Source organism: Poromitra crassiceps (genome assembly GCF_964638095.1).
Source record: "Poromitra crassiceps genome assembly, chromosome: 15".
Classification (NCBI taxonomy): Eukaryota; Metazoa; Chordata; class Actinopteri; order Beryciformes; family Melamphaidae; genus Poromitra; species Poromitra crassiceps.
Genome location: NC_139634.1, coordinates 22,283,404 through 22,305,911, shown reverse-complemented (window position 1 = coordinate 22,305,911; position 22,508 = coordinate 22,283,404). Strand labels below are relative to the sequence as shown.

Here is a 22,508-nt window from a genome sequence, read left to right as displayed (position 1 = left end):
TTGAAAGAGGTCCGTCTGGCGTGTGATCCTCCCGCCGCAGTTCGACGATCAGCTTATCCTTGCGTGCGCTCTCTGTTGTCAGGGCCGCCACCTCCTCTTGCAAGGCAGCCTTCTCCACGTCCAATGCGTCTGCGTGCGCTTTCGCTAACCTCAACTCTTCACTCAAGGCTACAATATCATTCTCCAACACGTGTACCCGCTCATCCACCAGGCGAAGGGCCACTCTCAGACTTTCTGTCACATCGTGGATGGTTTCCACTGAGCTGATCCCAGCAGTCTGTCATTTTAAGTAGATACAGTACTGTAAGTCACAAAGTCCACAACACAACAATGTCCTTCCAAATGGAATGGAATGAAATACAGTGCGGAGAAATAATTACATTACTTACACCTTTGGACACAAATTGCACAAATTGCTCTTGCCATTCTTGTGCTTGCTTCAGACGCAGCTTCCGGTTTCCCTCCCGGGTCACTGGAACGGTTCTGTAATGGGAATATGAAAATGATCAGTCATTGAAATTTGCATCTACAAAATACCAAAAATCTAACAAGCAAAAAGGGGAGGGGGGGGAAATCAAACAAAGTTTGTGGATTCACTGTTTTCGTAATTGGGGTTTACTGTGTAATGTAATTTGGTATGTGGGGGGCGGAGTCGCTTAGTTTTGAAAATGTTTCCTCCTCAAATATTTTTGGCGGTTGTGTGTGTTTTGGTGGTTTTTGAACACCTTTTGGGCTGGAAACCATCAGCTGTATCTGGCAACACTGCCCTGAAAGGTTATCCAAGTTCATCCAAACCCATCTCTTCAATCCTTCCCACATGCTCCAGGGTTAAGAAAGGGACACAAGTACCGGTAGTTATTTTTATGTTTTTTTTTTTACTTCTATTTGAGTAAATATAAGTAATAAGTCATGTGTACTGTTTTGGTTGAGATAGTGTGCGATGATACAGTATGGTTGGTTGGTTGGTGTGTGTGTGTGTGTGTGTGTGTGTGTGTGTGTGTGTGTGTGTGTGTTTTACCCGGTCTCGCCAGATTTCCATTCAAGTTTTTGCAAGACTTTTCTCAGTGTCCCCAAACCGATGGTGATGTTGCGCTTTGATTGAAGGAGCTGTTTCACCTCATGTAGTTTGTTGTTCAATTCCTGGATGGAGTCTACTGTTTCCACCACCTGACTGGATAGAAACAGATAGATTCATTTTCATAAAAAGTTTGTGTGAAAACAAATGTGTATTCTCAGGTTTCTGGTCTCTACGTTACAATGCAAAATTTTGAGTTTCTCAACCCAGAGTTAAATTTTGATTTGATTGACCTTAATTTAAGAATATTGAGGCCAACATCACTTCATGAAATAACATCGTGCAGCAGCTATCGGCCAATATCATGTCCAAATTAACATTACTGTAGCCTCAGACCAGAACGGCGACACATCATTTTGTAGTCGGCTCATAGGCCACTGCCGCTTTTAGGAGGAAACCTGCCATTGGGAAAGACTGTACAAGAAGCCGAAAACACTTCAAATAAACAATTTGAAACTGTTTAAATAAATATTGATATGGCGAAAAGTTGCTATGTTGTTGGTTCCACTAACAATACATTTTTAAAGAAGCATCTGCAATGTTTTTTTATCGAGTGGGGTGACACCGTCAATGAGGATATCGATGAATATAACCTGGTGGAAACTCATCAGTGGGCTGCCTGGATAGTGATACAGCGTTCATATAAGTGAGTAACTACTAATATTATGGATGTACTGTGTCCTGCACATTCTATGGCCAGCCGAGTTGTAAAATATTGTCATGTCATGGTATCTTTGGGTGATTTATAAACAAAATTATTTATTTTTTTGTACCGCTATTTTACATTTAAGTCAACGGCAAGTGGCTTTTGTTTCTCCACCTAAAAGGGGCGAGGCCATATTGCCGTTCTGGTCTACTGTAGTCTATGTCCAGTGTATTTTATAATGTTGCTGGGTCCTGCCTTATGAGATATGAAAGCATCAAACATGTTTTAGAATGATCCATTTTCTTTTATCTCAGTTGTTCCCTTTCCTTGTTTGCTCCGATCCATTAAATTGTACATGACGCAGGCATTGTCAGGACATATTGTAAACAAACATTGGGATTCGGTCTATAGCCTACTGTTTACACTGATTATACAGCAGAACTTTGAAATAGAACATCAACAGACTAACTTTAACGTTACTATACACCCGCAAATATAACAGTAAACACTAACCTGGTAGCTTTATACGGCTTTCGGTTCCTCTTGACCCAAAGATCATTTCGGCTTCCGTGAGTGCGGACTATCTTCATAGAAACATTGACTCCAACTTTCGCCAAATTGTCAATGATATATCTTGTGGTATGGCCCGCTTTCCACATGTCCCTGATCATTTTACAGGTTTGCCGATTGATTTGCTGGTTGATCCGTGCCATCCTGTTGTCATGTACACTGTACAGTAGGCTATACTGTTCTGCAGCATGCACCCCCCAGTGGATGTAACCAGTTACTGTAGCCTGCAGAGACTACTCACATGTGCCACCTGGCGGCTCTTTTGCGCATTGCAGCTATTCCCAGTCTATTCTGGGGGGGAAGAGTGGAACAAAATCCCCAACGAAATCAGGCTAGCCAATTCCCTGAATGGTTTTAAAAACCTTTAAAAAAAATTCTTGATGAGTAAACTAGGTTAAAATAGGAGTAGAGTCCCCCGTTGTTTTATGGTATGTGTTTTAATTTCTAGTTCCTTTTATTGTTTTTATCGTTGTTTTATGGTATGTTTGTTTTAATCTCAAGTTCCGTTTATCCTTTGTCTGATTTGTATTGTTTTATCTGATGCTCTTATATTACTGTATGTCATGTTCTTAACACATTCACTGCCAGCCGTTTTTTCAATACTGTAGGTAGGTTCTGCCAAGGTTTTTTTTTGAGGATTCTGGCTCATCTTTCAAGAGCAGAGGATTATTTTCTGCTAAGATTTTGTGAACACAAATGATCTCAAAAGAACTAATAGAATGTGTGCTTTCTCTGTCTAAAAGAGTTAGTTTGTAGAGTTAGTAGTTATGTAGGCATTAGCAGTAGAATACAGCATGGTTTCAGCGTCTGAAAATTTATTCTGAGATAAATGGCTTTTTGTGAAATTCGATAGAACAGTCACTTTAACCATTTATTTTTGGCGTAAGACGTCAGACATCTAAACAATAGTTTTGAACAGTAATTTCCTCCATAGCAGCAGGAAACCCCCCTCTCCTTCAAACTCCTCCCTCCATGGGTGTGTCTCTTGTGGCTTTGCAGCGTTTGTCACAAGCGAGGCTCTGCCTGTCTGTGCTGCCTGGCTCGTTTCGGTTGTGAGCTCAGCTGCAATGAAGCTGCGTGCGATTGTGGGCTTTCAGCCGGTGTTTCAAAGTGTGTTGCACGCATAATCTATTATGCAAATTTGCAATCCCCCACCGCCAGCTCCCAGCGCGATAATGCGCAAAAGCGAAAGCGTTTTCGCCAATCCATTTTACAGTATGAGAATGGTTTCCTCGCGCGTTCCCCTGCAGTTTTGGCTCGGCTTTTTCTAGTCTGGAGAGCACTGTCGCCACTTAGTGGGTCGGTGGAATGGGTTGTACACGTTCGGTGGCTCCAATATTTTTATAGGAAACGTGGGGGGCGTTGATCCACGTCCCACCGTCAAATTTTTTTTTCTTCTTTTTTTGACGACTCAACTCGTCATTGGCAGTGAACGTGTTAAAGATCAGGGACCATGATGGAAATAAGTGTACACACTTTCATGTTATCCCTTGGATATATGTCTGCATTATCCATAATAAAATTCATTCATTCATTCATTCATTCAGCTGCTCGTGAAAAAGGGAGGGGGAATGATTCACCCTAATTAGCATGTCTAGATGCTGCGGTATGCTGCGACGTCAACGTGGTGTCAGGTCCTCCTGAAAGCCACATCTGTATCAACAATCTTATTGTGTAAATTGTTTTTGAAATCATCAATAGTCATCCTTAAGAAATTGTCGATAGAGGCAGTTTGTCAAAAATAGTGATATCGCCCAGTCCTATATCCCACATGTGGCTTTGAATTACAACTGAACATTTAGCCCACCTTGTAGAAAACCAAGATGCCATTCAGCCTAAAAATACCAGTATGTGCTTTTATGTTCATATCACCCAGCCCTATACTATACTGTCCACTTGTCGCACTTGTGAATGAGACCCCGGTCTCAATGTGATTTACCGGTTTAAATAAAGGCTAAGTATAGCACCGTAAGCTAACACAACCCTGGCCTAGTGGTAATTAGTACTATAGGCATTTAATAGTCACGGTAATGCTAGTTAGATTACAGATGACAGAAATGTGGCAAATTTGGTTGGATAGCTTGTAGTCTGTGTTGGCCAAGGAATCCAAAAAATCTCAGACAGTTAGTGAGTTAGTTAGGTAGGTAGGTAGGTAGCTAGTAGTGATGCGCGGGTCACCCAGAACCCGCCGGGGCCCGCGGGCTGGCCCGCCCTGGCAAATTATGAAAATATCGCGGGTGCGGGCGGGGCAGGCTCAGAACGTGACAAAGCAACATTATTAAATAATTTAGAGCAGTGAAACGAGGTAGCCTGTGTTCTCTCAAAACAAACATTTTGGAAGGATTATTCGCTGTAATTATTATTTGAAGTGTCCATAAAACTAATGCCACCGCAGATTTTCTGTTGTGGACTCGACTGTGATCCATTTGTCAACTTTACTGCAACGTGAGTAGGCTACGTGACCAATTGAGAGTGCATGAGGTAATTAAAATAAATCAGACAGCGTCAGCGAGTCTGAAGCCGTATCTGCAAGCCGTCTGCCCCTGCAGGTGCAGTAGTCACGTTGCACGCAACAATTGAGAGCGCATGAGGTAATTAAAAGAAATGGGGAAGAATAAGAAGTGTTTCTGTAGCCTACCTCCACCATGCTACCTCCATTTGAAGACCTTGGATTAATTGAAGAAAGACCGATAATAGCGGGGTTTGTAACGAAGCAGAAAGAAATCGACGACATGAAAGCAGCCGCGCAACGCATGTGAGTGTCTGTGTCTGTGTGTGTGTGTGTGTGTGAGAGAGAAAGAGAGAGGGGGGAGAGAGACAGAGTTACTTTGCACACCATTGGAGAGCTCTGCTGCGCTCCTCCCGAGTCCGGAGACATATTACATTAAATTGGCCGTTGCGGGCTGCTGGGTTGGGCTGGGTTCAGAATTTTCAGATATTTTAACGGGCGGGGCGGGGCGGGCTGGCTCCAATGATGGGTTGGGTTGGGGCGGGCCTTAAAAAACCCTGACCCGCGCATCACTACTAGCAAGCTAGATAATTAGTTAGTTATTTAGGTAGGTAACTACCTGTACTGGTCACAGAAGTCAAGGAAAGTGTCCAGCACCACTTCCAACTGTGTTCCTCCCTGAGAGCCACGTCTCTTCTTCCTCTGCTGCCCCCTACTGGCCTCTTCTGGCTCTGCAGATCCACTGGCTTGGGAAGAAAACACAGGGTTTCACTGTCTGTATCAAGCTAAATTTAAGGTGTTTTAATGCCAGTTAAAATGAAACACAACCAAATTCAATATTTCACAATTACAATAAACATGAAATTGACTATAGTCTGAGTGACTGGGCTGATTTCTCCCCAGAAAAACACGATGTTTTTAAGACTTCTAAAACTCAAGCCATTTCCACACATGAAGTCTGGACCATGCCCGGTAAATCAGGGCAGGGTATTTACCAGTCTAAAGGTCCTTACAAATCGGGAGCGTTTTCTTCGTGCGATTAATTCGCACGTCAATAATATTTTCAGAACCTATATCAGTCAATGCAACCGTGCATACCAACGGTGAAGTTTCGCTGACCGTTATTGCGGCGTTTATTTTTTCCAACCACGGTCGATTTTTCAGAAATTCGCTTCCGACGTGTACACATCTGTGGCTGTGATTGACAGGTGGGTCAAAACTCGCATCGCAATTTCATGCCGTATATTCGCATCGCTCTTGATGTGTAAGGATCTTTACCCTTCTAGACATGCGGGATTGTTGTTTCTATACATGGGGAAATGTTCAGTGTTTTGGCTGAGTAGAGCGGGGGGAGAGAGCGGGGGGATGGGGCTACGTCGTGTGTTGCACAGTGCTGCTGCCTGCTGCAGAGAGAGGCAGGCAGAGAGACAGAGCGCAGAATATAGGCTACAATTCTCTGCTCTGGATCTAAATAAATGTTTCAAATGCATTTATTCCTCTACTCTAGTAGTCTATTCTTTATAGCTCTATAGTCGATCTTTATTCCGAAGTCCTCATTAAGAGATCGACTTTGCAGCGGGAATATGCCTATAGCCTATATTTGTCCGGCATTCAACAGGCACGTCATTCTGGGCAAGCTTGGAACCCATTCGTTATTGAAACACAGACAACATGCATGCTCCTATCTGCATTTGCGGACACAAATATGAGCCAACATTTCCTCAACATTGCCTTGATGAAAAAACAATGCAACTTAAAATGCATGTGGGCATTGGGCAAATAACACTCACGACAGTAGAGAGAGGAGTGTGAGCGCCTTCTCTCTCTCCCCCCTGCACGCATTGGTCAGAAGGGGGAAAAACTGGCAGAAAAAAAATCAATACTCACAATTCTCAAACAAATTATTGGTATGTATTCTAGGCTCTAGGATGAGTTGGCTGTGTACTGTGTAGTTATAGTGGGTGGGATGAAATATCATGACACTCTACAAGACGCTACAGAATAATGAGTTTTCGCAAGTCACAAAAACTTGGACTTTATCTTCAAACAGGGATGAAAAATAATATGATCATAGTTTTGGAAGCTACAGTGATTTATGACTTTGCAGCTTGGCCAGAAGAGCCCGTCCTCTCCTGTTCTTTCCTCTTACCAGATGACTTCCTGCGTGTTGACTTCCTGCGTGTTGACCTATCAGAGGAAGACTTCCTGGATCCATCCAGACTGTGCGTTCGGGCCCTGTTCTGACTAGGGGTCTGATTGAGCGAGTGAAAGAAAGACACAAACATAAAGTCAATAAAATGCCGAAAACAAAATGGAGGCCGCAGGCTGCTAAGGTCGCTCCCTACCCAGCTCGTTTCCTCGTCCGTCACCTCGTGTTCGTCGGAGGACGGGATTGGCCCACGGCTCTGTGGAGTGGGATCAGGGTCAGATGCCTCCTAGGAGGAAAAACAACAAATAAAATCATCATCTTCCCAGTCTGTGTGCAGTCTCCATTTTGCTAGCTTCTGTTCACTGATCAATTTCTTTTTATTGGGCGTCCTAGTGGCTCAGTGGGTTAGGGTCCATACCATGTGAACGCATTACAGTATATTACAATGTTATTATTATTACTATTTTTGTAGAATTAGAATGCATTAGGGGTGTCACGGTACGTGTATTCATCCCGTGACGTCACAGTATGGGCGTCACGGTTCGGTGCGTGAAACTACACGACAAATACGTTGAATCCAGAAGGTGGTGGTAAAGCACCTAAACGCTGTTTGAACGCCATAAACGCCACAGAAGAAGACACACCAAAACAACACAAGAGCCATAGAAATCAGCGTTCACGGAATGGAACGTTTTGTGGAGAGGAAACATTACCGGGGGTCGCTCCTGCAGGTTCACATGTCGTACATCGCTTCCATGCTACTTCACAAAACCACAACATTGAAGCGTCCAGCTGCCCCCCCTTTACCGTCGTCAAAAAAGCAAGTGCAGAGCAGTATCCTAATGATTTTTATGACTCAGACAATAAGCTGTTTTGCAAATTCTGTCAACACCAAGCCGAGGTAAGCTTGCTAATGTAACATTACGTTACGTAACACTGACAAAGCTGTTAACTTGTAAACAAGCAACTTGCATCGCATGAGATCACAAGCAAGATGCAGTGAGGAAGAGGGGATGACTCCTTGTCATGTTCCAATAATCCATTATGATGACCGAATGAACGTAATCATTATGGTAAACAAAACTCGCCTCCACTCCAGTAACTTACTTACTTCCAGTTACTTACTTGGGAAAGTGAAACCCACCCCTCCCCCGCTGTGTGTGGGTATTACTCCACATGCACTCTGTTCACAGCTGGAATACAGACATCTGAGAGGGAGGCACGCCTCACACTTTGAAAATCGCTGCTGTAGAGTAAAACTTTTTTGTGTGGATTGCCTAGATCTTATTAAATTGTGGACATTTATCCATTCCCACTTATTAGACACTATTTCTGATGGTAAAATGAGCGTAAAAAGCAAAACACAGAATTCAGAAAAATTCAAACGAGAGAGAGAAAAAAACTGAATTTGGGATTTGTTACTTTTTTGTACCGAATTCGTACCAAACCGTGACCCCGAAACCGAGGTACGTAACAAACCGTGACTTTTGTGTACCGTGGCACACCTAGAATGCATCAATAATGCCACATATAGTATGCTCTTATCAGTGATATGAGGACATCACTCGACCTCCATACTGTACCTGTGACTGGGATCTCTTCTTTCTCTTCTTCAGCCCCTCACTCTTGGCAGGTCTGGCCAGGGGCCTGTATCACAAAGCAACATTAGTGGCGTAACGAGGTAACTTCAGGTTTAACCCTGGGTTTGTCCGTCCTACCACGCTAGTTCACTTCTTACCGAGATAAGATCACCATGGCGACTTATCTTTAAAGACCCCGTAGAGTAAAAAAAACAGTTTTTCTTCTTGTTCCTTTGGGGTAAGGCCATATGAAATCAGTTTAATTTTTTTTCCAAATTGTGTTTTTTCCATTTTAATTTAGGGGTTAGGATTGATATTTATTTTGAAGACTTGGCTCTCTCAGACAGTCTCTTCCACATGTTTTTCAAAGTGAAAACCAAGTTGTGAGGTCACGTAAGCATCCCACGCAAGATCCACCCCCTCTCAAAACACCCCAATCAAAAACACTATTACTTCTCTAGGCCTATTTTACAATTATGAAATCATTTAGGTTACTACAATAATTAGGTCCACTTTTGGTGTTGATAATTAGGCATATGAATTTGGCAATGTGGGCAATCTCTGTTTGTTTCAAGTTTTGTGCCGGCCACAGCTATGCCGTTTTACGTGCGATCAGGCTGAAACTTTCAGGGGATGTAAAGAGCACCGGTGCAGGTGACCCTGATGGAGCCAGATTTTTTAATTAGGGCAGATTAATTGCTCTAATTTCCCTAAAGGCCCACACGCACAGGGAGCGTCAGATCCCAGCGTTTGTAAGCCCACCCATTGTTTTAAACACGCACCAAGAACGTTTTGACGCGCGTCAAACTGCCTTGACGCTCGTACTCCGAAGCGGTTTCGATTTTTGAGCGTCAAATGAGGTTCCAGCAGCGACCAAAGCCTCTGAGCTCCCCCCTCCCTCTCTGCCCACTTCCATCCCCGTCTCTGTCTCGATAAGTAGTACTCCTCAAACTCTCACAGCAGTTTAAATACAGCAGGCATTAATACACTACACTAGCAAGAATACAACGTGAGAATAAGGTTCCCCCTCTGCACAGCAGACTGACAGACAGGTAGGATGATCCAACAGCCTCTATCCCAAGCTTGCCCAGAATGATGTGCCAAACAAAAGGCTATATTTCCCGCTGCAAAGTCGATCTTTGAGAAGAATACTAGAGGAATAAATGCATTTGAAACATATTGAACCAGAGGAGAGAATTGTAGCCTATTTTGTAGCCTACCTTTCCTCTGCAGTAGGCAGCAGCACTGTGCTCCAAACCGCGCGGGAGCTTCTCCCCATGTTTAGAAAGTGATTACCGGTAAGCAGTTTATTGAGTCATGCCTAGCAGGGTAACTGCGGCGGATAGTCGGAGACCTGATTCTACGGTTATAATCAGCAGTTCATGTTTAGAAGAGGCTTATGACAGGGGCTCAAAACTACGGTATAACAATTATTATTATTATTTTTTTTAATCGGTCAATTGTGCCTGATTACATATAAATGAGGCGTTATTTCGAATCGCACATAGGTTACGCAAAAACCACGCCCTGTGCCCGCCTACGCAGCAGTCAAGCGCCGGGATTGGCCAGGCGCTCATGCTCATGTTGGGCTCTCTGTTACAGGGACACCATTCCTGTGAGAAGCAACAACACCAAGCGAGGCTCCAATGAGGATATTGAAAGACAAAATCCTACATCGCACCAAAGCATACAATGTATTTTAATTGACTTCCTGACCACCCGCCTCAGTGCTTATTATGAGGCCAGAATAACAGATGCTGCTGGCCATTGGGAAGGCTAACCCTTTACTTTTGGTTTTATTTATTGTGTATGATTCAACTTATCATCTATGATTTTATATTACATGATTTCAGACGGCAGCCCGTCTTTATTGTCACACGAACACTACAACACATGCATGCGGCCACTACACACACTCATGCATTGCTGACGGTGGCCGGTGAAATATGTCCTCTGCATTTGACCCATCCAGGCTTGTCCTTTCCTCCAGGGGGCAAGCCAGGAGCAGTGGTCGCTATTTCTTTCCAGCGCCCGGGGACCTTCATTGGACCATCATTGGACCAACTTCAGATGTTGTTGTCACAGGTCGGATGACGATCTTCTGCATGTTTTTAGTGGGGGGTTATGTACGGAGGAACCCCCTGGGGGGTACGGGGAGAACATGCAAACTCCACACAGAAAGGCCCTTTCGACGAGATAACCCACCTGGGCAGTAGGCACTGAAGATATGGGGGGTCACAACTCCAGAGAAGCTAGGCCTATGTCCTGTAGCCTATTGTATTTTTAATTTGATATTTTTTATAGTTTTCATTTGCAGGTTAAACTGTCAGCTGAGCTCTGTTATTGAAGCTTTGGCTAAAGGCCTGAATTTTACAATGATGTTTTGAAATAAATGTTTAAAAATCGATTGTGTGTTAAAAGCTTGTGTTACGTTTTCATTGGCGTTAATACACTACCGGTAATAATTAATTTCAATGTCCGCTATCAAGAGCAATTCAGTTGGTTCATGAAATTGCTGGGCTGCGTGCCCTGCAGTGTTTGTGGTGTGGGAGATTCCAGCTGTCAAAAGAAGTTTCAATTCCTACTGCTCATAACAAGGTCTGTGGATTATCTTGAGTAACCGGGTCATGATTTCTGGAAAGAGACATTGCTGTTGAGTTTCTCAAATGTATTTCTTTGGCACTTTGAGCACCACAAGCTGAGTGCCATCCAGTTCCATTGTATTGCAGAGACGGCAGAAACTCTGCAGCCGATATTTCCAAAACTCAGGCAACTATCACAAAACGATATAGCTGCATAAATATAGCACTGCAGGTGAGAGGAAAATTATGTATTTTGGATTTTAGGGTGAGCTGTCCCTTTAAGGGTCTTAATTTTCCCTAAATTGATTGATCAACTTTTAATACTTTTCAAGACCCCGCAGATACCCTGCTACTGAAGCAAAATACCACTCCACACCAGCAGATGCCCATTCTATGACCTTCTATGTACCTTGCAGCAGACATCTGTTCGGCGCTCCTCCTCTTGGCGGGGGTCTTCTCAACCAGACGCTGTTTGCTGGATGACGGGATTTGTCGAACCCTCCTCTGGAGGACGGGGCCTGGTTCTGACTCCTCCACTTCCATATCTGCCTCTCCCGCTTCCTCCTCATTTAAGTCTTTCTTGTTGGTCTTCCCAAGCCTGTTCAAGGCAGACAAAAAGGGAGTTTGTATTTGTATGGGAACAACCGCCTGAACGACTAGACAACGACTAGACAATAGGGTTGTCCCCATACTAGAATTTCTAACTTCGATACCGATGCCAAAGTATTGAGTATCAATACTCGATACCATTTTCGATACTATGGGGGGTAAATGACAACACATCAAGAGGCATACAAATTAGGGCTGTGAATCTTCACTGGCCTCACGATTCGATTACGATTAATCTGTCAACGATTCGATTCAACTCCACGATGCATCACGATACAGCTCAAAGTATTGCAGCCCCAAGTATCAAATCCTCAATTTTCTGTATTATAACTGCACATGGCTACTTTTTCATCAATTAATACAAGCAGTCAGATAAATATCAAGTCCCGTTTTGACTTAGAAAGTGCTTTAAAATCGGAATGTCAACAGAAATTTAAACAAACGATTTAATGATTAATCTGTCAACGATTCGATCCGATTCGATTCACATGTCCGCATCGCGATGCATCGATTATACGATTAATTTTGACACCCCTAATAGAAATAAAGGAAGACAGATGGATGGACAGAGACACACGCTTCTCCATAATCTAGGCCCGATGAAACTCATTAAAAATTTGCATCATTTGCACTCATCATTTGCATTTACAGCAGATTATCCCTGCTCTATTCATCAGCCTATCAGAACACCGCAGATTATCCCTGCTCTAGTCATCAGTCATTCAGAACCCACCAATGATAGGAAGGAAAAAATCAGTAGTATGTTTGATTTTTCATTAAGAGAAAACACTGCTCGAATCAATAATGAAAATGTAGTAATATAGTTTTGTATTTATAAAAAGAAAATAATATACTTATCGATACCCATTGCAAATCAGTATTGTATCAGTTTCACATTTTTAGTATTGATACTTATCGATATCAATGCTTTTGACAACCCTTAAGTAGACAATCATAAACTCTCTAAAAATATGGACGTAGCCACCGTGACATCACCCATTCACCCAAGTTTGGAATTTTAGCCGTCACAATCTTTTTTTTCCAGCCAGACAGAGCGAGACAGAGATGCTATTCATCTGTGATCAGCGAGCTGTGAGATCACTTGACACGTGATCTGTCAATCACAGTCTGCTTCACCATTCTACTCTAAAGCCGTTTTCCCACATGCGTACCGGAAAATTACCTGTAAGTCAATATCGGACATTTCCCTGAATTTCCCTTCACACCTTAGCGCGCACATGTGGGAATCTAGTCGTCAAATAGCCGGTATGTTGGGGGGCGGGGGGAGGGGGGAGCTTATTTGGGGGGTCGGCAAAACTTGACACACAATAAATCACACTCGTTTGACAAGAGCAGCGTCAAGCCAGCGTAATAAACACAGCCGATTTCCCCCCTCCCCTCTGAGAGAGGCCAGTCCTTCACTCAGTCCTCCGCACTTCGCAGCAGCCTGACACAGGACAGACACAGCGAGAATGGCAGAGGCTTGCAAGGCAAGCTGCCCAACGCTTGTATGTATGTAGAGAAAGCAAATGCATGAAGCGAAATGTGGAAGTAGTTTGCTTTGATGTGCGCGAATGATTAGATGATGCACTTTGAAGAAGTTGGGATCCGTGTCTGAGAGAAATAGTTGCTGGTTCGATGTTTATCCGTTCACCTGCGTCGCGTTGAAGCACTTTTTACAGACTGGCTTCGTTTGATGTGTCCGGGGTTGCCTTCGGAAATCAGCAAGCTGACATACTGCTCTTATTAGGCTATCACAAGATCATTTCGCCAGTTTGCTTTAATGTGCGCGAATGATTAGATTATGCCCGCTGGAACATTAAGCAACGTGTGTAGGCTACACCTCGCCCATGATTGAAGGACCGCTGTCGCGGAAAATGACTGGACCAGTTTCCACTTGCGTCCCCTTAAGAGCATACCGCTCTTCTGACTGGATCGAAACTGGTGAAATCTCCGCGATGACGGGGTCGCGCTTATACCGGCACGACGACTTTCACACATGCAGGCATTAGACCACGTTCCGGTCATTTAGCGGTACAAAGCGCATGTGGGAAAACGGCTTAAATGGGACAATAATTAACTAAATGAACATCATGCTGTACTGAAGAAGACTTGAAACTAGTGATTGAGACCATAAACTCATAGAGACACTGCATGAAATCCATCCCCCATCCCGGGGAGAAAGCTCTCCATTCACTCCCATACACCAGTGTAATTTTCCTTTAATTAAAGATAGCTAAAAGCTGTTGTGTGGTGGGCTGCGCTGACAACAAATGTAAAAAATCACTAATTAAAGTTTTTTGTACTCCCGAGCAAAACAAGGAAGCCATTGAGAATTGGCGAGATGAAAAATGTGGATCTAGCTGTCAAGGAAGTAAGTTGGAGTGTTCATCTTTCATATATATGATCTTTGTGTGCAACACGTGACATAGGAGAACGCCAGGATTGAATGACGACGCGCTCCGCAGTGTCTCTATTAGGAAAGTGTTTACTGAGGTCATAATTCAAGTGAGAAGTCAGGTAATTTTCCCTTGACTTCTGTACAAGTGGACTTCTTTTTGGAGCTATAGACTATATCAACTGGTGCGTTATATAAAAATGCACATACAGTTGTCATGAACGGTGAAATAGGCAGTTTTTTGTACCAGGCTGTAAACACGTTTATTTCTGCTGTAAAATCTATGAGGAATAACTCCCTTTTGGAGCCAGCCTGAAGCCATTTGAGAAACTGCAGTTGTTGGCACTTCCGCGCTGGCTTCATCTTTCTTTTTCTTTTTCTTTAGGGATAATAGGGATTTAATTACAAAGACTTGTAGAATTTTGTACAGGCTGAGAAAGGTAGATGTGTCTACATAAGAGTTGGGAGAGGTTTCAATAATTAAAATATAAGAGGAGTCAAAAGATGGACGGTAGGAGACAAAAAAAACGTTTTGTTAATAAAAAATAAACAAAAAACAATTATTCAAGTCACTTCCACAAAATCTGGCAGCTGGCAAGGACCGTACATATAACACCCATTTTGACCAGAATTTTACAAATATATATTTTTGGAGACCGAGTGAAAAGGTGGTTTTTGGCTTCATCTTTCAGAACCAGAGGTTGGGCTTGCAAACAACTCTGACCTTTGACCTTACCTGGCTTCCCTTTCAATATTTGTACTTTTCTTCTTATTCTCCTCCTTGTTCCCTCCATCCCTCCCTCTCTTCGTCTGGACAGCGGCTCCAGGCTGCTTGGTGGCAGCGGTCCTCCCTGTCTGAGGAGCGCTCTTCCCCCCTCCCCTGACTGCCCCTCCCTCTTCTGGGAGGCCTAAGTCATCTTCCACAGCGGTACTGTGCAGAGGGTTACCTAGGCAAGCCAAGGGAGAGTTCTCTGGTCAGAATGATACTTTATAAGAGAGACACAAAAATACAACCACCACCAACACCAACATATTTCCTCAGAGGATTAAAGTCTTTGCACACAGAGTCCGTTTTTTCGTCCGAAATTGACGCACGAAGGGGGGGAAAAAAATACGACCTCCTTTGTGTCAATCATCATTGACCCACCGAGTCCGACAATTACGTCCGTCATTTAAGTTTTCGGACGAGGTTCGATTTTATGCGTTTTTCGCATCAGTCAACAGCTTTTTTGCGAGCTGGGGCCCGTCTGTGTTTTCAGATGACGGATTAAGAGAACGCATACGAAGAACAAGCGAACTGTGTGTGCAAAGACCATTACAACCTGGATCTATGTAAAACTCTTCCATGACTTTTCAAGGACCCAGAATATAATTCCCATGTCATGACCATTTGCGACCTTTAAGTACATACAATTTACATTATAGCATGATGCCCTTCACCCCAAAGCCCTTTTCAGACATGCAGTGAACTCCGGAACACTATGAATATCACGTGATACTAATGAAGTGTCAACCTGTCCAGCGCAGGTCTAGATTTGAAATTAGGAATACAAAAAAAACGTATTTAGAGTCTACATATTTTGAACACATTTTTAACAATAGCCAAAAACAGTGTAAATTCCAAAACACACTGTTAATTCCAAACCTTTTCCAGGCCTGGAAAATAGTTTTTCAACTTTTCCAGGAATTTCATGACCATGGGAACCCTGGAATTTAATTTAATACCAATTTAACAACCAAAATAATTACCGTAAATTCCGGACTATAAGCCGCACCTTTTTTCCCGTTTTTTGGCCCCTGCGGCTTATATAACGGTGCGGCTTATCTATGGATTTTTTCAAAAAAAAAAAAAAAAAAAAAAAACTCTTTTTTAGCACTCTTTCTAACTATAAATCCTATATAACTATAATAAGTTTTAATTTCCTCTCTTGCCCTCTTTTCACCACACTGTATGACACTGTGTGCACTGTAAAAAACAACACAGGTGGTGTTGTGTTATGTTGTTTTGTTGAAATGTTAATAAATGGGAGCTTCCTCTACAATCCCCTCTGTGCATGAACCCTTACATATGGTAATTAAACATTAAAACACAAAAAAAAAAAAAAAAATACCATTAAAACACCCGTGGCTTATAGTCCGGTGCGGCTTATATAAGAAAAAAATAGTCAACTTTGAAGGTGCGGCTTATACACCGGTGCGGCTTATAGTCCGGAATTTACGGTAGACAAAAAGCTGACAGTGTTCAACAGCTCATGTTGGCATACCATAGTTTTTAACCATCCCCTGTATTAATCTAACCGAGTAAATATTGGGTCAAACTTAATGGGTAGATTCTTTCTCAATGTCTTATTTAATTCAACAGCAGCATAGTGTTGAATGAAAGCCCAAAGTTTCAACTTGCGTCTTCATCTGGGGCCAAACAAGAATAATAGGTAGCAAATAGTACTATTTCAACATTCTCAAACAATACAGACATCCTCTAGGATAATCACATCAAGTACAATCAAGTCATCATCTGTGCCACCTGCACGACTATCTAGGCTTGCTTTACATGTTATGGGCACCATCTTCTGTTTACATTAAATTCTATCACTCTTGCCTGAAAAACAAACAGAAAATCAAGTACTAAAATAGTTTCCAACAATACAAAACTACACAATTGCTATCGGCTTGCTTTACATAGCACCATCTTCAGGCTACATATTACACCACTCCAGCCTAAAAACAAACAAACAAACAAACAAACAAGGAATCAGGTACCAATACCACTATGCCGTTGAATTAAAGACACTGAGAAAGAAATAAGTCTATGTGCGGTCCTAGCCCTTCTACTTGATGAGTGTTCCAAGGCTACCGGCACCAGCACTAATAATTACTAATGTCTCCTTTTGATAGCAAACTTAATGGGACCAACTGGAAGGGCAAGTCAAATCAGACATACTGGTCCATTTGGGCGACAATACACAAATCATGGTTTTTGCCTTACTTTTGAACTCTACTCCACCGATATTGCTGAATATTTTATACAAAAACTAATACATATTAATACTTCTGACGGCCTTACATTCAGACAATTTACTTTAAAGACTGGACACCTGGTAGACAGAGAGAGAAGAGAGAGAGAGAAGCCCCTTTCTTCAGACATGAACTCTGGATCAGCTCAGGGTTGCTTCTAGATAACTCCTGAACTCCAGGGTATGTCTGAAAGGGGCTAGAGAGAGATCTGTAGAGTCTCACCATAGTTCTGCTGCTCTGCCTCCAGGAAGCTAGCTCTCTCTATGCTGGAAAGGTGGGGGGATTCGCCAAAAACTGAAGCTTTCTGGGATACGGACACAACATTAAGCAATATCGATCAACCACTGAGTCTGTCACAATGCAGTTTGTGCATGGCCTTCCATAACATTCACAAAAAATTTAATAATCACTCAAGATGGTTTTAAAGACATGAAGCATATAATAGTGTGTGTTTAGTAAAGACATGCAAAATTAATTCCAGTTATGTTGTATAATTAAAAAACTATATGACTACATAACACCTACATGCCAGCCTCTTTACTCGGTGCTCGCCTATGGCAGCTGCATTCTGTAAGTGATTTGTTCAGTTTTAACATTTACAGTGGTGGGTGTGAAAATTGCCGCCTCATATTTCCTACAATATTCACTGTATGTAGCGCCGCCCACTTGACCCATTGTGTCACGACTTCCTGTTCAAAACGCTGGCTGTTTTACTCGGTGCTCAAACTAGTCTGACTCACCTGCTCAAAGCTAGTTTGACTCACATAGTCAGACTAGGTTTATGAGTCACAGGAACAGAACTTGCGAGTGTGTTTACACTTCCTGTTAGTCTCTCAAGCCAGACTGTCTCTTCTACATAAGGTGAATAGACTTGAGGCTATATGTAACTGTGCACGTTCACACCATACGCCAATCCCATGCCAAAGCCACGCAGTTTCATTTCAGCGTCCTTGTTAACAGGCGAGTCCGTTCACACCACGCCATGCCAAAACTATACTGAACCGATAGTTTCAGCTTCTCTTCTATTTTCCAAGCGTGCTTCGCGCTGATCCTGAGCTGCCAGGTATGCAGTCAATGCAATTTGTGAGGGGGGGCGCCTTGTTGTTCACACAAGACGCCTTCTCTTTTCCTCTTTTCCTCTCAGCACCTACTCTCTCGCCTTGAACCCGCCCACAACAACCTCCATTGACTTCATGCCTCACGGCTTCAGCGTCAAGCTTGGAAATTCGGCGTCAGTCCTGAGTGACCGCTTCAGCGTGAGCGTGGCTACGGCACGCCGTCAGCGTGGCACGCGCGCGGGTGGTGTGAACGAACGGCTTCGCCTGTTAACAAGGACGCCGAAATGAAACTTGTGGGTACAGCGTACTGTAGGTACAGCTTCGGTTGAGCATTGCTTCGGCGTGCTGTGTGAACGAGGGCGCAGGCCTGACGCCGAGTTTCCAAGCTTGACGCTGAAGCCGCGAGGCATGAAGTCAATGGGAGTTGTGGGCGGGTTCAAGGCGCTGAGAGGAAAAGAGAAGGCGTCTTGTGTGAACAACAAGGCGTACGTTCAGCTTGTGCCTGCTTCAAGCTTCAGTTCTGCTTACGTTCGGCGTCCTGTGTGAATGTAGGCTTACATTACGTTCACACAGGTGCCGAACGTAAGCAGAACTGAAGCTTGAAGCAGGCACAAGCTGAACGTACGCCTTGTTCACACAAGACGCCTTCTCTTTTCCTCTCAGCGCCTTGAACCCGCCCACAACTCCCATTGACTTCATGCCTCACGGCTTCACGGCTTCAGCGTCAAGCTTGGAAATTTGGTGTCAGGCCTGAGCCCTCGTTCACACAGCACGCCGAAGCAACGCTCAACCGAAGCTGTACCAGGCCTGTCGTCAGGCCTGAGTGATCGCTTCGGCGTGGGCACGGCGTCAGCGTGGCACGCGCGTGGGTGGTGTGAACGGCTTTGCCTGTTAACAAGGACGCCAAAATGAAACTTGTGGGTACAGCTTCAGTTCAGTTCTATGCTCTGCATATGGTGTGAACAAACACTAGAAAGGGGAATGACCCCCCCCCACCCCCATCAGAATGAATAGTGAAACCAAAGAGGATGGGATTATAGAAGCTCTATGGTGAAACGTGACCAACTGACCTCAGTGACCTGCCTCTCATCTGGTGGAGCTGTCGACTTCTTGGCTCTTTTGCCTTTTTTAGCACTGAGGAGAGAGAGAACTTGAGACCTGGCTGAGAGACACTTGGTGACTTTAGAGATTAGAGACATTCAAACAGCATTTACTACAATAACATTAGAGTTAGCTAAATACTTTAGAATAGTTTTGCCTGTTTTAACCACGCACGTCTTCCACAACAAAAATATATCGCAATGGCGAAAAGTCTATGCAACGTCCGACTAAAGATCTAACGTTATTCGTAAGACGTCTCTAAGCTTACAAACATAATAAGAATAACGTTATACAACACATGATCGGAGACAGTGGCTGGGATATTATGATGGATAAATAATGCTCACCTCATCACGGAGCGTACAGTAGATGGTCAGGGAATGAGAAGACTTGCTAACGTTAGCTTTATTAGGTCAGCACTTTCCAAAGTTCCCTAACACCTTCTTTTCGGCTAAATTAGTTATTCTGAACTAAGCTGAAACATTACAAACACTTGGACGCACGCCACTAACAAAACAAGTTTGTTTATATCGTAACGAGAACTCTTCCCGCAAAATGTTTCTATATCCGGACTGTACCAACACAAAAACCCGGGGGGACCTTAAAGAGAAAAGCGGAAATTCGAAAGTAGTTTGCATTGAAAAAAGGTCGTATATTACAAGAATTTTTACATGTTGCAAACATAGACTCTAACAAAGTGTACAAGTAACCTTGAGTCAATATATATAGCCGCATAAACTACATTATGAAAACAATAGCTACCTCCATACGTTATTTCGTTCTTGATTCCTACGGAGAGCGAAATGGTCAATTTCAGACTGTGTGAAACCAAAGAACGTACATTGATAACACATGGGACATGCTATATCAGCGCGCAGCAGCAGAGCTACGCCTCGTACTTGGCCATCTTGGCCCCTACCTCTCTGTGTCTAATGGTAAAAACAGCATCCAGTAAAAAGTCCCGCATACAAAAGTTGTACCTCTGCCAGTTGAACAACGAAGAAATAGAATAAATATGCATACTATTCTAACTAGGCCTACAGTATTTACTTATTTATTTATTCAATCTATTAAAGAAAACGTGTTTGTAAACGAAACATTCATTCTGAATTTCATTTATTAAATAACAAATACAGCACTTTGAAATCATGGGTTCAGATTTACAAATTCAATTTACTGATTGATTTATTTTTTTAAAGAAAACATACATTTATTGATGAAAGTTTGGCTCCAAGTGTCCTTATATAAACCTGCATTACATTTGTGGTAAAAATTCACTGACTACAACAGTAGGCTATATCAGGCCATTTCTAGAATAAAAAAACAAAAATATCAATGTAGAATTTGCAATCATGTAGGCCTATAAATCTACCCATAAGTAAATTTAAATTAATGTAAAAATGTAGCAGATATAGGCAGGGGCGGACTGCATAATCGGGCACGTCGGGCAAATGCCCGGTGGCCTGGCGTGCAAAAAAAAAATAAAAAAAAAAATTTGCAGGCCAGGCCACTCACTGAACAGCAGGCCAGGCGCCTCCTACTGGTTTACTAGTGGTTTTATTACTTTATTCAGGTTTAAAGTGGGTGCATCTCATTGTAAAATTGGACTTGGCCCAAATTGGGCTTCAAACGGCCCAAATCGGGCTTCAAACGGCCCAAACCTGGCTTTAAACGACCCAAATTGGGCTTCAAACGGCCCAAATCTGGCTTCAAATGGCCCAAATTGAGCTTCAAACGGCCCAAATTTTTCGCGCATCGGCCCGTATCAGCCTGGCCTGCTTGGTATCTAATGCCCGGCCTGAATTATGATCCCAGTCCGCCCCTGGATATAGGCTTGGAGAGCTGTAGACCAAGTTTCGTGATTCTAATTTGAGATTATAAATCTCTCTCGTGATGTCAATGTTTGAAGCTTATTGGATCTAGTTCAGTGGTTCTCAAACTTTTTTGGCTTCAGTATCCACTTTCCCTGATTTTCTGAATCCAAGTACCCCTTTACCAAACTACAACATTGTGCTTAGAAAACTGCAAGAGAAAAGTATAGCATGTGATGCAATGAATGAATGATAACCCACCTTTTGAAGAATATAATATTAATAACATTACAAAATAAGAAATGGGGTGAAAGAGTTGCAATTAGTGCCTCCTGACCAGATATAACACTTCATTTATTTTCATGATTTATTCTTACATTTCCCAAGTAGCCCCTGTACTAGCGACATGTAGCCTACCCATAGGGGTATAGGTACCCTAGTTTGGTAACCTGACTGATCTAGCTGATATAGGCCTATATATACACACACGCCACACACAAGATAGCGCCTGATGGTGCGTCTTGGTGGCTCACCTGGTAGCACGCGCACCACGGAAGATCGGTACTTTGCCCGGCCGACCTAGGTTCGAATCTGACCCACGGTCCTTTGCCGCATGTCATCCACTCTCCCCACCTTTCCTGTCCACTTACTGTCCTATCGAATAAAGGCAAAATGACCAAAAGAAATAACCAAAGAAGAAAAAAAGTGCCTGATGAAGCAAATCACATGAACACAACTCTTTGGTGATTTATAATGCAAATTTATGTTTTTTACAAAACACAAACATATCACAGTGCACAATAAAAACAAATTATAGCACTGCTATGACATATTTCACAGTAAATTAAAACCACAAACATTCAATGGGATCTCACAATGAAAGGTTATGCACAATATTAGTGTAGTCTCAAAAAATGTCACCCAAATTATTTTTGAATTTTTTTTCTTCCTAAAACAAACCTCTCCCTTTTATGTTGCCATCATAAATTAATTAATTAAGACACTAGCATAATAATCATATGTTTGAATGGTGATTTGCAGAGTATTTGAATTCCCTGCTGGGGATAAGATAGATAATCTCCAATATGGCTGCCTCTTCCGGTTTGTGACATATCCCGGGATCCAAACGGGACCCAAACTCAGTGACAACATGTAGGGACTCAACAGAGAGGAGCATGTGAGCCGTTCTGGGATCCAACCCTTAAGTTAAAGAGACAGTTCGCACAAAAAATTTAAATTCTGTCATCATCTAACAGTACAGTACTTGCACCTCATGCCAGCTGAATATGGACAAACTTCACCTGTGTTTCAACTGGTGTGAGTGTGAGTAGATGATGACAGAATTTTCATTTTTGGGTGAACTGTGAAACAAATATAACAATGTCCTGAGAAGTGAATACAACTAAGTCGGTGGTGCTAAGACGTGTAAGCTCTGTAAGGCTTGTGACCGTGCAGTCCTGAGATG

The 22,508-nt window shown here is 42.9% G+C and overlaps 1 protein-coding gene across 1 annotated transcript in view; it reads right to left on the bottom strand.

Moving 5' to 3' along the window:
* cenpu (centromere protein U) overlaps positions 1 to 19,692 on the bottom strand; it is a 28,139-nt gene extending 8,447 nt beyond the window's left edge. Inside the window, exons 1-9 of the mRNA XM_083651815.1 lie at positions 19,580 to 19,692; positions 19,202 to 19,265; positions 17,296 to 17,377; positions 14,795 to 15,005; positions 11,461 to 11,649; positions 8,473 to 8,536; positions 7,086 to 7,175; positions 6,890 to 6,992; positions 5,360 to 5,486 (exon numbers count right to left, since the gene is read on the bottom strand). Of these exons, the coding sequence (XP_083507941.1) occupies positions 5,360 to 5,486; positions 6,890 to 6,992; positions 7,086 to 7,175; positions 8,473 to 8,536; positions 11,461 to 11,649; positions 14,795 to 15,005; positions 17,296 to 17,377; positions 19,202 to 19,265; positions 19,580 to 19,584 (935 nt within the window). The 5' untranslated portion in view covers positions 19,585 to 19,692. The remainder of the gene's footprint in view (positions 1 to 5,359; positions 5,487 to 6,889; positions 6,993 to 7,085; positions 7,176 to 8,472; positions 8,537 to 11,460; positions 11,650 to 14,794; positions 15,006 to 17,295; positions 17,378 to 19,201; positions 19,266 to 19,579) is intronic.
* Positions 19,693 to 22,508: the final 2,816 nt, after the last annotated feature.